Genomic DNA, 14,268 nt, shown 5'->3' with positions numbered 1-14,268 from the left:
CTTAAGAAAAATTTTTATTCATTCAAAGTATTTTGCTAGCCTCCACAGTTTCCTGTTCAATTGTAGAAATGGTGAAAATGCATATATATAGGACTTTATATGTGGTGGGAAAAGGATCTGTACTGTATCTGCAGTAGCAAAACAGGACATGAGATCATCCAGAGGATAGACATTGACTTTTTTGCAACCATCCTCCTCCTCTCCCTGTTATTCCCACTGCATTGTTTATTGCTATTACTCATTGTGTCTGGTCTACAATTTAGGAAGTCTTTTTAGTCATTTAGGCTATTTCTGGGTGCTTTATAAGTAATAACTAAGACTAAGATTTTGTCATGGTTATTTTTAAAAGTCATGGACAGGTCATGGGCAATAAATGAGCTTTTACTAAAAATTATCTCACAAGCTTTGGGGCAAAAGCACACTCTCTCGGCTGCAGCCCCTGCCCCAGCTTCAGCCACTGACAGATGCAGCCGAAGAATTCAGAGGTCTGGTAAAGTCATGGAATCAGTGACTGCCATGACCTCCATGACTAAATCATAGCCTTAGTACTAACTAATAATTTATAATTTCATTTGTATCTATTTCTCTGGGTATGGTTGCATTATATATTTGCTCAATGAGTCAAACCTTTACTGCATACAGTTTCTGAAAACAGTCCTCTTTGATTAGGTTCTTCCTATGAAACATGTGACTTTGAAACTGACCTATGCAATATGATTCATAATGGGAACTTACAGACTGGATGGACTAGGAGAAATGGCCTGACCGATATGAGATCTCCACATTCTGATCACAACGGGAATAAAACTGGTAAGGGTCCCCTATATTTTAAAAAAGGAATAACCATGTCTTTATGAACTCCCACCTGTTTTATTTCACCAACTTAAAATACTCATGTTCTGTTGGATGAATTGCACTGAACAACAGGCTTGCAATTATGTTGTGTGAAGTAGAATCTTTTGTGTCCAGAGATGTTTAGTTGTCTGTTTATAATCACATTGTTTCTGAAATATTAGGTCTATTGTGGGCAAAATTGTATGCCTATTTAGCCCTTCCAAATGAGCAATTAGTTATATAATTAGTCACTTGGTGTGCAAAAAACACAATTGCATGCATTTTCTAAAAGTGTGAGCCTGTTCTTCAGTTATTCATATTACTATTCTGGGTACTGGCATTTTTTTGATCTATATCTTGATCAATCTGTGGTCCACAGACCCCTGATCCACAGAATTCCATGAATCTAGCTCCACCTGCTGCACTTGATACACCACCTGCCTTGGGGTATCAAAGATGGATCAAAAGGAAGGTCACTGCCCTGCACCAGCCAGTAGAGCTGGTCTGCACTGGGAGAAGCAAATATTGTCACCTTTCAGTGGAGCTTGTGATTCTGAAAATATTGTATTTGTGATGAGGCCAATTACTTTGGGACCACCAATAGGATGATGCACCGCCACGCTGCCTCCAATAAGGCTAGTGCCTGTATAGTTCCAGTTGGGACTCTATTAAACTACCATTTTAGCAAAGGTTGCACTGGAGCACAAACACAGAGCATCCTCTTGAGATATATATGTTTTAAGCCAGAGCCATAACAAGGAATTTTTGCGCCCGAGTCAAGGGCTGGCACCAGGCTTTTCAGCGGCAATTCGGCAGGGGGTCCCTGAGTCCCTGTCGGAGGGAAGGACCTGCTGCCGAATTGCTGCCGCCGCTTCATTCATTCTTTGGCAGCAATTCGGCGGCGGGTCCCCGAGTCCCTCTCGAAGAATGAATGAAGCGGCGGGGGCAATTTGGCAGCAGGTCCTTCCCTACAACAGGGACTCAGGGATCTGTCGCCGAAGAAGCGGCGGCGATAGAGCTGCCAATCGCAGTAGAGCTGTGCCCCTCTGCTTTGCGCGCCCGAGGCAAGTGCCTCACTCGCCTTGCCCTTGTTACAGCTCTGTTTTAAGCATATTCCTGAGCACTGTTTCCTTAATGATTTTGAACTGTATCAATAAATCTAAGCTGTGCAGTCTACAGGCAATTTCCCTCATTCGTGAAATAGGAAATCCATTCAATAATCATGACTTAAAATTTTTGATTAATTATCTTTTTCTGAGTTAATCTTGGCTGTCCCCTGGAATTTTATACTTATTAATCAAGTAATCAATCTGTTTATATGAGAGATGTTTTGGAAGCCTATTTTGAAAAATCAGTTGGGATATTAAGAGATGTGCTGTATCAATGTATGAAGTCAGCAAAAGCTCAGTGCACAGTAACTATAAGCAAGATATGGATCATTCTAAAATAAATTATAATCTGATCATATCAAAATATGTAGCCTAAAAGACCTGCAAAATTAATGGTATGAAAGGAAAAAGAAGAATATATAGTTTTTTTGATTGTTTTAAAATTGTTTTTAATTAAACTGATAAGAACATAGTGATTACTAGAGTCTGAGGCTTTAAAAGTGTCAGCCTTACTTTCTCTACTTACTTCGCTTTAAAAGAGCAAAATTGAAACCTATGGAAGACGATGGCAAATATATATATTTATATATATAGTGATTTCCATAAAATCCGCATTCTGTGTCCTTAAGCTAACATCCCACATTTAAAAAAGTGACCCATTTTATTACTGAGGTTGGAAGCGGTTTTCTGGAACACAGTTAAGGAAACAGTTATTTGAGAGTTATACAAGTGCTGGGTGAACCTCACTTCAGGCTTGCTCCAAAGCCCATTGAAATGAATGGAAGGACTCCCATTGATTGTCAGCTCTGTTACTAGAGGCCTGGTTACCCTTCCTATTAAGGTTACCTGACACTTCCCATTATAAGACCCTGTTTTCAGTTGCTTATAACTTTGCCAAACTATAACTGTTTGGGTTGAATCTTATCATGCTGGGCATCTGCCTCAGGTTAAACATTTATGGAAAATTTTAACCAAACAGACTCAGTTATTTCTGAGAACAAGGCTAGGGGAAAATAGGTTGTTTTGCTCATGTTAAAAAAATTCTGGTGCTTTTTCTTTGAGTTGCTCAACTCCCCCAAGCTTTGGAGCAGGGTCTTCAAACTTTGTACCAGGGATGTACTTTTTGACATTCCCATGAAAATCTGCCCAAATTTGGCCAAGTTTCTGAGCTATTGAAAAATCACAGTTTGCACATGCTCAGTGTGATCTTGCTAGAGCTTAATAGCTAAATTGTCCAAAGATTCCATCTGCAGTGGGCATGCACCTGTCAGCCTGGGACTGAGCAGAACTTTCTGTAAAGTTGCAGCTCTGTGCTGCTGCAGGCTGGGCCAGGCAGGGGAACAGAGCATGAAGATGATGTCTCCTGTGCTGCCAATGGATGCTCCCTGTTGGGCTCAGAAAGTATGGCAGTGGAAGCTACTTGATTCAAATGCAAAGGGGACAAGAGCCTGATTGGGAAGGGGGGTAGAGGGGATGACATGGCCACTAATGAGAGGCTGTTGGTAAGAAGGAGAGGGAAAATAGGTACTGGAGTTGGGGGGACATTAGGACTGGGGATTGGGGGGATACTGGGAGTTAGAGAGGGGAGACTAGGACTGGCTGGGTAAGGAGGCTGATCTGGGAATCAGTGGGGTGGGAGGAAGGAGATGTGGGGGAGGGGAGATAGATTGAATGAAAAGTCAGGATGTGGGGAAAAAGCTGGGACTAACTGGGTAAAGAGATGGGAACACAATGCTGGGGAAGGGAGGGGAGACACTGACGTTAGATGAGAAGCTTCTGAACGGAAACTGGAACTAGCAACCAGTGGGGATGAGGGATGTGAGGAGGAATGGGGGTTGGATGACTGGAGACAAGGGGAGAGGAGAGAGGTCGCATGATTACAAACCTAGAAAATTGTGCACAAAAATAAACCACATTAAAAGAATATTATTATGGTTGTAAAATAAGTCAAGTACTCAAAAGTTAGGAAATGTTGGAATTAAGGTTATCTGTGCAACTTTAATTTGGCCCTGTTGTGCTTATGCCTAATGATACAGTCTTTAATTACAACTATTTTTTACACAGAACTCCTGCCTCATTCTATGGACAGGATGGATTGTGCTCGAAGGGGTGTAGTAAAAATAAATTCATTAATGTTTATGAAGCACTCAGATACTTTGTAATAAGCATCATAGAAAAGCCCATGAGGGAGTTATTAATTCTGTCTTCAGAGCAGGATTTGCATAGTGTACAGTCAATAAGGCCTGGGCCCTCACATTGAACTGTGGGTAGAATACAGAATATTGAATATCTGCTTATTCTTTTAACATAGTTTGTAAAGTATCCCACAAAAAATATCTTGGAAAAAGTACCCTTATAGATAAATCTCCTCAATGTAATTATTTATCTGTTATTTCCATTCAGTTACCTTTTCTAATTACCAAATAATGTAATTTTTCTGGTATGTTCTATAGATTTGTTAGAATACCACTGGTTCTTAAACCTTCTATTTTATTCTTGTTCTTTTTTTAAATAGCCTATTTCCTCTTATTGTCCTCTGAAGTGACCTTATCTCCTGCAACTTTAAGGAGCAGAGTTTTCCTCCCTACTGATAGCAAACACATTTGCCAGGTATTTGGACTGCACTTTCCTTTCATTATATTCTTGTCATTGTGATTTGCTGGAATAATCAGAACTTTCCTTTGCCCTAGATTGCATTTTACTATTGGATTGGTCAAATGAGGGGAACGTTGATGGTGGGATTCCAAACACGTTCTGATGGTGCTTTTAAAAACATCTGGCAAGAAGCAGGAGGGCCACAAAACCAGTGGAGAACAAATGTGATCACAATCAATAGCACTGAAAAATTTGAGGTTTGTAAATTGCTACCATGTATATTTATAATGGGGAGATTAGCATATTGTGTGAAGAGAAATATAAAAATTATCTTAGATCTGGAAAATAATGTGAATCAAAGAAGGGCTAGAAGCACATTTTAGCTGTTCAAGACCAGTATCATTTATTATTGCTTGAGCTCATCTTGTGGTGACATGGAAGCTGAAAACTGAAACCCATTTCAGATATGCTCAGATTTTATACAGAACACTCACTCTTATAACATCATATATTGGAACCCATCCATAAAAATTACTTGTTTCAGAGCTGAGATTAGTTATTGTATTCTTTCAGGCCCCAAAGAAGTTAACTGTTTTGCTGGACTGGAGCTTTTTGTATATTTGTTGGCTGTGAATTTTTATAGAGATTTGCTAGGTGATTAAATATTTACAATATTTAGTCGAGCTCTGAGATTTTTTACACAATATATTTATGCAATCCTTTCTCTAGTTCTCAATTGCTGTAACCTTCTAAAAATTTGCTCAATTAGTTTCAACATTTTTATGCATTAGTCTATGCAGACCACTAGCACACTAAGGGATAGCATCATAGTTACAAAATGACATCATACATGACGTATTCTCGCTGTTCTGCAGAATACTGTTTTTAAAAATATCAGGGTAATTTTACTCCTAGCTTGTTTATTATGAGGAACTGGCTATTATGCTTACCCTTCAGGTAAGGACCATCTAGTTATAAGAGCTCAGTAAGTCTCTGTCTTGTAATACTTCTGACCAAATGCCTGGTTATGCAATATACGTAGGGTGACCAGACAACAAATGTGAAAAGTCGGGACAGGGGGTTGGGGGTAATAGGAGCCTTTATAAGAAAAAGACCCAAAAATGGGGACTGTTCTTATAAAATCAGGACATCTGGTCAACCTAAATATACTGTTACTGTCCATGGCAGTCATAATATCAAATCATTTGATGAGGTCTTTGCCCTTAGACTGAAGAACACTCATCGCTGCTTGACCTGTAAAAGTGGCTACTATCCACTGTGACCTACATTTTCAAAGCAATGTGTGCCTCACCAACTTACTAAGGCACAACTCCCCTCTGCATGTATGCAGTGCAGCTCTTGGTTTTTGGGCTTATCTGACCTTAGTGGATACCCAACGGTGTGCAACTTCATGCTGGAGATCAAGATCTAGCATTACATTTACTTTTCTATCTCCTATCCTTCTTTTTCAAGACTTAAAAAAAAAAAAAAAGGAATGAGGGGAGTTGTTAATAGAATATGGAATCTTTTCCCTGTAATCATAACTGTTTACTGGTTAGCAAACATTTTAACCTTCTGATAACTGTTCGGGGGTCATTGTGACATAAGTTGATGGTCACAGTCCAATTCCTAGAGAACAGGTGTGCACCTTATAAAACAGATGGTTACTACTGTTGAAATGTCACTGCTTTTAGGACTCTTATCAGAGTGGCCAAGGATCTGAACAGGCATTGAGACTGAACTGTCAGCAGAGTTAGCAGTAGGCATAAGCAGACTAAGAAATTGCTTAGGGCCCCAAGCAACTTAAGGCCCCACCCCAATTCGTTTTTTATTATAAGAACTTGCCTGGGGGGGGGGAGGGGCAGGTATTTTTGCTAAGGGTCCCCAGAGGGCTAGCTCTGGCACTGAAGTACCCTCTCATCCTTGGAAGTGTTCCCTCCAGTTCCAAGGGGAAGCATATTGTCAGAATCTTGTGTGTAATCTTGCAGTGCAAATGTCTTTCTGAACCTGGCCTGTGGATACGTAGAGGACCTCAGTCTACAGGGCTGTCAAGATGGCATTTTTCATTCCAAAATGAAAGGTAGAAAAATAACCATGGTGAAATAGTTAGTCAATAGCCATATTGGCTTATTGCCAACTACAGGGAGTTCTGATGTATTGAAATCTGCAGCTCTTTAAGCTGTTCATCACAGAACGAACTCAGCACATCCTTTGGCTAGCAGAGTTCTTTCTTCAGTGTTTTTTCCCCATAGTTATTCTGTGCTGGAAATCTTACATATTAAATAACATCCATTTTTTGTGAGGCAGAGCATTGCTCTGAATAATGTGATTGGGACGGTGGGTACTGTCCCTGTGATTCAGTCCTGTACTTGTCATTGCTTCTGTATTTGGCATCTGATTGTACAGAAAAGGATCTGCCTGCCTGGGAAGACTGTTGTCTTCACTGGGATTTTGCATGTGCAGAAGATTCAGCCATACAAACCAGAGCTGCCAGTCACAGAAAAATAGAAAGTGTCATAATCTTAGCCATTGTAATGCCTACCTGCTGGTGGTCACTCGCACTACATGGTTAGCTAGCAATAATAGGTCTGGTAGGAAGGTATTTTGATGAATTCATTATTATGTTTATGTCACAAAATGCTATTGCTAAGCTTAACAAAGCATTTCCATTATAATGATTTCCTCAGCCTTTTGGTCTCATGGAACAGGTAAATATTTGTTCAAATTTTATGGGAATCAGTTATGGGGAATCAGTTCAGTTGTTATTGAGTTAAATGAATTGAGAGGCGGACACAGTTTTTGCCATTGGTGAAGAAGACCTTTATAACATTTTTAAAAAACAAAACAGTAGTGGAAGGTGTGAAGTAAGCATTTAACACCATCATCTTCCTCCTGGAGTAGGAAACTCAAGCCAAGTTTGAGAGAGAAAAATACAGAATTGGCACTCTTGAAGTAGAAAGGTTTAAAATTATCATTGAACCTACTCCCTCTGAGGTCAATTGTATCAAGCCCTTCACTAGTACATTTTCAGTAGTATTTTTTTCCTTCCTTTCCTCAGTTTTATATTAGGAGATAAAACAAGTTCTCTGCATGTCCCAAGCCAGTATCGAATACTGGGCAAATAGCAGGAAAGTTTTGTGTCAGAACAGTGGCAAGAAGGTAAAGGAAAGGAAATATGCAGGAACTGAACATGTACAGAATTCCACAAACTTAAATTTTGCCCATGCTGCTATTTATAAACGTTGCTGCAATCTTGTTTTTCCATTCATGTGCTTTATAATACAACACAGTGTTCAAACATATCAATAATATATTACAATCTAAAATAATCTGTTCGCTGGATGAAAACAGTACTTCTTCAAAGAATCTGGGACATATATGACCCCATGGGAATCTTTGTTTATACCAATCATCAAGGCTGGTATTAAAGTACAGTGATGTACAATAACCATTGGTGATCTATTGCTAACCTTTTTTGCCTTGCTAGGCTGCAGGGAAGAGATGTTCTTGTAACATCTTTCACTGTGCTAAAAGTATTCTTCAAAAGATTCTGTGAGAGGAAGCTTGCAATCCAACTACCGAGGACTTATACAGACCACCTCCTTACATAGCTGAACTCTCAGCAAGTTTTTTTTCTTTCTTCAATAGCTTCCTTTCATATGCATATGCTTAATACCTAGAGCTTCTATTTCCTATGAAATTATGCACTGTTCACTATATCAGAGTCCACTGAGGTTATCTATTTCCCCAGAGAAGGCATCTGTCATATCTTTAAAAAATAGGGACCAGATTAACCAATTTCCATCAGGTATTTTGTGCAACTCCAGTGACACAAGGCAGCTGTAAACCCAGATTGGCCAGACAGTTAAAACAGCTTTATGGCTGCTTAGCCTTGCTGATGCAAAGCAATCAGAGTGTACTAATGGATATGGCCCAAAAGGTGTTGGTCATCAAATGTCATCAGAATCAACTACTCTAGAAAGCACTCAATAGGTGCATTTAAGGGTATCCCCTTATATATGTGTGAGCGCACACACATTGTTTTTATGCCCGATATCATCATCTATTATTAATTATTACTATTAGTCACAAAAATTCTGTGTGTGAGTGTTTAAGCAGGATAGCTGTACTGCAACATTTAATAATACCCCATATGGTAGTTCTGTAGAATATGGTTCTGAAACTGCCTCTGATTTTGCAAAACCAAAACAAGACATTACTGCTCTGGTATTACTCAAATCACGCAAGTTCATCCCATCTCTACTCAGATTAGTCAGGGGGGTAAAATCAGGAGAGTGGTTTAAATTGTTAAAAAAGTGAGCCTATTGAATAACCAGTCCAATTCAACCACATAAACAATACTAATTGTGAAATGGTCAAACGTTTGTTTTATTTGTACATTTTTAAACTCATATGTTTATTTTATTTTCCAAGTTATGATCCTGTGCTGAATAACATTTTTGGAGGCATAATTAAAACCTTATAATAAATAAAAAGGGAAAAATTGAATATACGATTATAATTACTACATCATAACTCACCCAAGCTTTACTTGATATATTTAAACTTCTTTGTACAATGTATGTATACATGAGAGATGGGCATAAATGGCCATCTCACATTTCAATTATCAGCCGTGTTAGTCTGGATCTGTAACAAGCAACAACGAGTCCTGTGGCACCTCCTAGACTAGAAGACATATTGGAGCATAAGCTTTCATGGGTGAATACCCACTTCATCAGATGCGTGTCACATTTCAAAGTTTGTTTTCATTACAAATTGGAATGAAACATTGCATTTAAAACATGTGCTGCCTTTTGATAATGTTGAAACAGAATATAGTATAAAATAGATACAAGATATCAGAATATATTTCAATAACATTTGTCAGTTATCAATTATATAGAATATTAAAACAATTTCAATATAATTCAAAACAAAATGAAACAATGTCTTGATATTATCAAAATGAAATATTTTCACATTACTGAAATGAGAAAGGTATTCTCCCATGGAACATTTTGTCAAGATGTATTCTTGAGAAATATATAGATTTTGATGAAACTATATATTCTAACAGAAAACTGTTCCATCTGAATGCTTTTTGGCCAGCTGTAATATAAACTTACAAAATGGCACTGTTTCTGAACAACATTGTTATTTCTGAAGTGTTTGCTCCATGTTTGGCTAGCTGTGGTTTGTCTGTAGTATTAATAAGGGAAAATGGTCACTAGCTTTCCTACTCTCCACAATACTGCAGAAGCTGGAATATATACGACATGGCTAACTCAATGTAGTTTTGGTAAATTCAGCAGTATATTCAGCTTTGAATGTATATATTGTGACAGACCCAGGCCAGTGGGCTACAGGAGTCTGGTAGAGGGCAAATATACTGGTCACTGGATGAGTAGTTTTTTGTTCCCTGAGTGACCAGAGCAGGGGCTGCACTAGAGTAATCAGGACCCTGCTAGAACCAATTAAGGCAGACAGGCTGATTAGATCACCGCAGCCATATCCAAGCAGGCTAATCGGACCTGGATTTAAAAAGCGCAGCTCACTCACAGTCAGGGTGGGGGAGCTAGAGGAGAGGAGTGTGTGTGAGGGAGCTGGGGCAGAGGGCACAAGGAGCTGAGAATGAAGGCTATGTGCTGTGCGGGACTAAGGGAGTACAATTGTTATCAGACACCAGAGAGGAGTCCTGTGGTGAGGAAAAAGAAGGTGTTTGGAGGAGGCCGATGGGAAGTACCCAGGGAAAGTGTAGATTGTCATGCAGCTGTTACAGGGAGGACTTATAGACAGCTGCAATCCACAGAGCCTGGGCTGGAACCGGAGTTAGAGGTGGGCCGGGGTTCCCCCAACACTCCACCTCCTGATCAGGACACAGGAGAAGTTGACCCAGACTGTGGGGAAGATCACTGAGGTGAGCAAATCTGCCAATAAGCGCAGGACCCACCAAGGTAGAGGAGGAACTTTGTCACAATATATTTAGCTTTGTTGTACACAGCTCATATGGGTGCATATGCTATACCATTGCCTGTGAAGTTCAGAGGGAGCCTAAAAAACTTAATGTGATTACAGTTTTGTTGTTACCGTAGTTAATGTTGTTTCTCTGGAGCAAGGCAAATATAATGATCACATCCATGGTTCAGCAATTAAATCCTATGTGGTATTACCCCAAAATGTTTTGGACTATAGGTACCACTCACTAGTGGAGAATATAATAATCTATGGCATAAATAAATTACAAAATATGGGTTTGCACGCCTAATGTCTTTACTATTAAGTTGTACAAGCAGTCCATAAAATTGTCCCTGAACTCTAGAACTAATATTGGAAGTTTTGCTGATTTAGTATTATCAACTTGACATGTAATAGTAAGACTAGATTGTGCTTTTAGATATCGTCCTCTGTAAGGGCAGGATGTAGCATCACCACACCATAAGGAGCCCAGGGAACTGTGATTCAGTGTTGGAATTCCTTCCTTATCGCTACTCCCACCTTGTTCCCAGGGGAAAAAATTACTTCTCTTCCTACACCATAATCTCAGTTCAGATGCAGTGGCCCCCTCATGGTGGGGAGGCAGCAAAGCCTAGGTTCTACCATTTCTTACCTCTCTCCAGCCACTACTTGCTGATCTCTCTGGCAAAGGAATACTGGATATGCAGCCCTACTCTTCCCACTTGGCCTGAGGCCAGGAGGAGGGAAGGCTGTACAGGGGAAGTGTGCTTGTGTGGTCTTATTCTCCTTATGTTCCTGTGTGGCAATTTAGGCTGGGTTACAATCTAGCCCTAAATCACTAACAGAAATGCAAGACAGCTGTGCATAGCTCCAATGGTAGTATAATTGATGGGAGAATATCTCCTTTGAGGCGTTAGTGATTAACAGCTGATAATTTTTGTTTCCCAAGATGCAGTCTTGGACCTGCCATTGATGGAAGGATGGACTCGATAATCCAATAATTTTTTTTTCTCTTAACCACTATGATCCTATTTGACTTAGTTCCTCTGAAATGAATACATTCTATTGTGGTTTGCATGGGCCTTTTGGTTAAAGTCGACTTAGCTTTTGACCTGAAAGCATGATTAGGGTGTATATCCAGGGTGTATATCCACTAGTGATCAAAAGCCAGGCTGTTAATCTACTGAGATAATTTTTTTTTTTGCATGACCTGGGCTGCTTTATTTCCAGTAGAAACTCTACAGTATATATTCTTGTATGATTAGACTGCTAGTTCACGTAATGTAACAGCTTCAGGGAGTCTGCAGTATACAGGTATACTATTTTTCCTCTTTATGTATGTGAGACAACATGAATGGCATTTCCTCCTAACTTGCTGCTAAACATCATGCAGGTTGTCATTCAAGGGACACTTGAGGCCTGGGGACCAGATGACACCATTGCTATTGATGATATTTCTTTCAGTGGTGGATGTTTTCCAGCATTTGGTAAGAATCTTTTCTTTAACCACACAAATAATTCTTTCCTCCTTAAGCCAAAAGAGAAAACGTAAAGAGGCTCTTTTGTACTCAAAAGATTTCTCAACTACTTAATCATTTTCATGTGGCTTATATTTTATTCCTCTAAACTATCTGCTATCAGACTTCATAAACACAACCACAAAGAAGGACAATAAATACTTTAACAAATCTGGTACAGTAACTCCTCACTTAACGTTGGAGTTATGTTCCTGAAAAATGCAACTTTAAGTGAAACAATATTAAGAGAATCCAATTTCCCCATAAGAATGAATGTAAATGGGAGGGGGAGGGAGTTAGGTTCCAGGGAAACATTTTTTTGCCATACCATACAGTACAGTACTATAGTTGGGAGGTGCCCCCGCCGTACCTCACACAGGCACAGCCCACTGGCACCAGAGACAATGAGGCAGGCAAGGAGACTGAAGGTGCTGTAGGCTAAGAGAAGCACATTATGCAGCATCAGAGGCAACTTCCCATACTCTGCAAGCACCAGGGGTGGGGGACTCAATCCACAGCCTGCCCATGCCACCCCTTCCCCCAAGCCCTCACTCTTAACCCGCCTCTTCTTCCCCTCCCCATCCCCTTTACTCCGCATGCAGCATCCTCCCTCCTCCCTCCTCCCTCCCTGCCTCCTGCCCAAGGCAATCAGCTCGCTTGCAGCGGTAAGAAGGGCAGGGGAAGGAGCGAGGACTCGGCCTGCAGGCTCCCTCCTTCCTCCCCTGCCTCTTTCCCAGGCAATCAGGTGGTTTGCAGCTGTCAGGAGACAGGGGAGGGATGGGGAGCCTGCGTGATGAGTCCTCGCTTCTCCTCCCTCCCTCCTGAACACCACAAGCCAGCTGATTGCCGTGGGCAGGAGGTGAGGGAGAAGGGGGAAGGCGCTGATCCACGGGGTCTGCTGGCTGGGGGATGCGCTGTGGGGGGGCATAGGGGAGCTGGTAGGGGGGCTGCCAACTGTGCACAAAGCAGGCAGCCAAAGGACGTTATAGCGAAGCATTGCACAACTTTAAATGGAGCATGTTCTGTAATTGAGCATGGACATAAGATCGAAACAACATTAAGTGAGAGGATGTTAAGTGGGGAGTGTCATAAACAGCTAAGGGTTAATGTCTCTTTCACCTGGAAAGGGTTAACAAACAACACCTGACCAGAGGACCAGTCAGGAAACAAGATACTTTCAAATCTGAGTGGAGGGAAGTTGGGTGTGAGTTCTTTGTCTTTGTCTGTTGTCTCTCTGGGCTCTGAGAGTGACCACATGTACCTACAGGCTCTCTAATCTTCTGTTCCAATCTTGTAAGTATAAAGGTAGAAAGACAGTTTAGTCTTTTTAACAGTTTTTCTGTATTTGCAACTGTGTATCTGGCTGGTGGAGTTTTAATGTGTATTTGGCTGAAAGTATCTTAAATTGTATTTCTGTTGAAGAAGGCTTTTTCTTCATTTTCTATAAGTTGAAGACCCTGTAATATTTCATCTTAAATTTACAGAGATTATTTTTACTCTTTTTGTCTTTTATTAAAACTTTCTTTTTAAAGACCTAATTGATTTTTTACTCCTTGTTAATGCTAAGGAATTGAGTCTGTATTCACCAGGGAATTTGTGGGGGAGAAGGGGGGAGAGAAACCTGATTTCTCTGTGTTGTGTTTCAAGGATTTGAAGCACGGTAATCTCCTGGTGTACCCAGGCAGGAAAGATCTGGGAGGAGGTAAAGAGGGGGAGAGGGAATGGTTTATTTCCCTTTGTTGTGAGACTCAAGGAATATGAGTCTTGGGGGTCTCCAGGAAAGGTTTTGGGGAGACCAGAGCTTATCAGGGGCTCTACCTTAAGTCCTGATTGGTGGCAGCACTACAGGATCTAAGCTGGTAATTAAGCTTAGAGAAATTCATGCTAGTATCTCATTTTCTGGACACTAAGGTTCAGATTTGGGAAAGAATACTATGACAGGGAGTTACTGAGAATTCATTATTTTCAGCCAGCTGAGGGAAAGCTGTGGAGCTTACCTTTAAAAAAACCCTTAAACAAACAGCCTTTTTAGGTTTTAAGGCCCTGATTCTCATCTCTGCTGTGGATACTGCCTCTAAGCAGCTATTAAGTCAGTGTAGCCAGCCATGGGGGAGATCATCCAAGCACAGTGGCATTCTCTGGTGGTGTAGAGGCAGTGGAAAGTTTCCTATGCCAGTCCCCTTTCCGCGGCCAGTACACAGGGTTTGTCCAGGAGAAAATGGACATGACTGGGTCTTGTCTTCCCTTCCAGAAGT

The 14,268-nt window shown here is 40.6% G+C and overlaps 1 protein-coding gene across 1 annotated transcript in view; it reads left to right on the top strand.

Annotated features, from left to right (window-relative positions):
- MALRD1 (MAM and LDL receptor class A domain containing 1) overlaps positions 1-14,268 on the top strand; it is a 435,870-nt gene that overhangs the window by 14,545 nt on the left and 407,057 nt on the right. The window contains 4 exon segments of the mRNA XM_075061940.1: positions 670-810; positions 4,459-4,553; positions 4,634-4,795; positions 11,890-11,983. Of these exon segments, the coding sequence (XP_074918041.1) occupies positions 670-810; positions 4,459-4,553; positions 4,634-4,795; positions 11,890-11,983 (492 nt within the window).

This window comes from Chelonoidis abingdonii, chromosome 2, assembly GCF_003597395.2.
Source record: "Chelonoidis abingdonii isolate Lonesome George chromosome 2, CheloAbing_2.0, whole genome shotgun sequence".
NCBI lineage: Eukaryota > Metazoa > Chordata > Testudines > Testudinidae > Chelonoidis > Chelonoidis abingdonii.
Note: the sequence above shows the minus strand (reverse complement) of the source record. Positions and strands in the feature narration are given on the sequence as shown.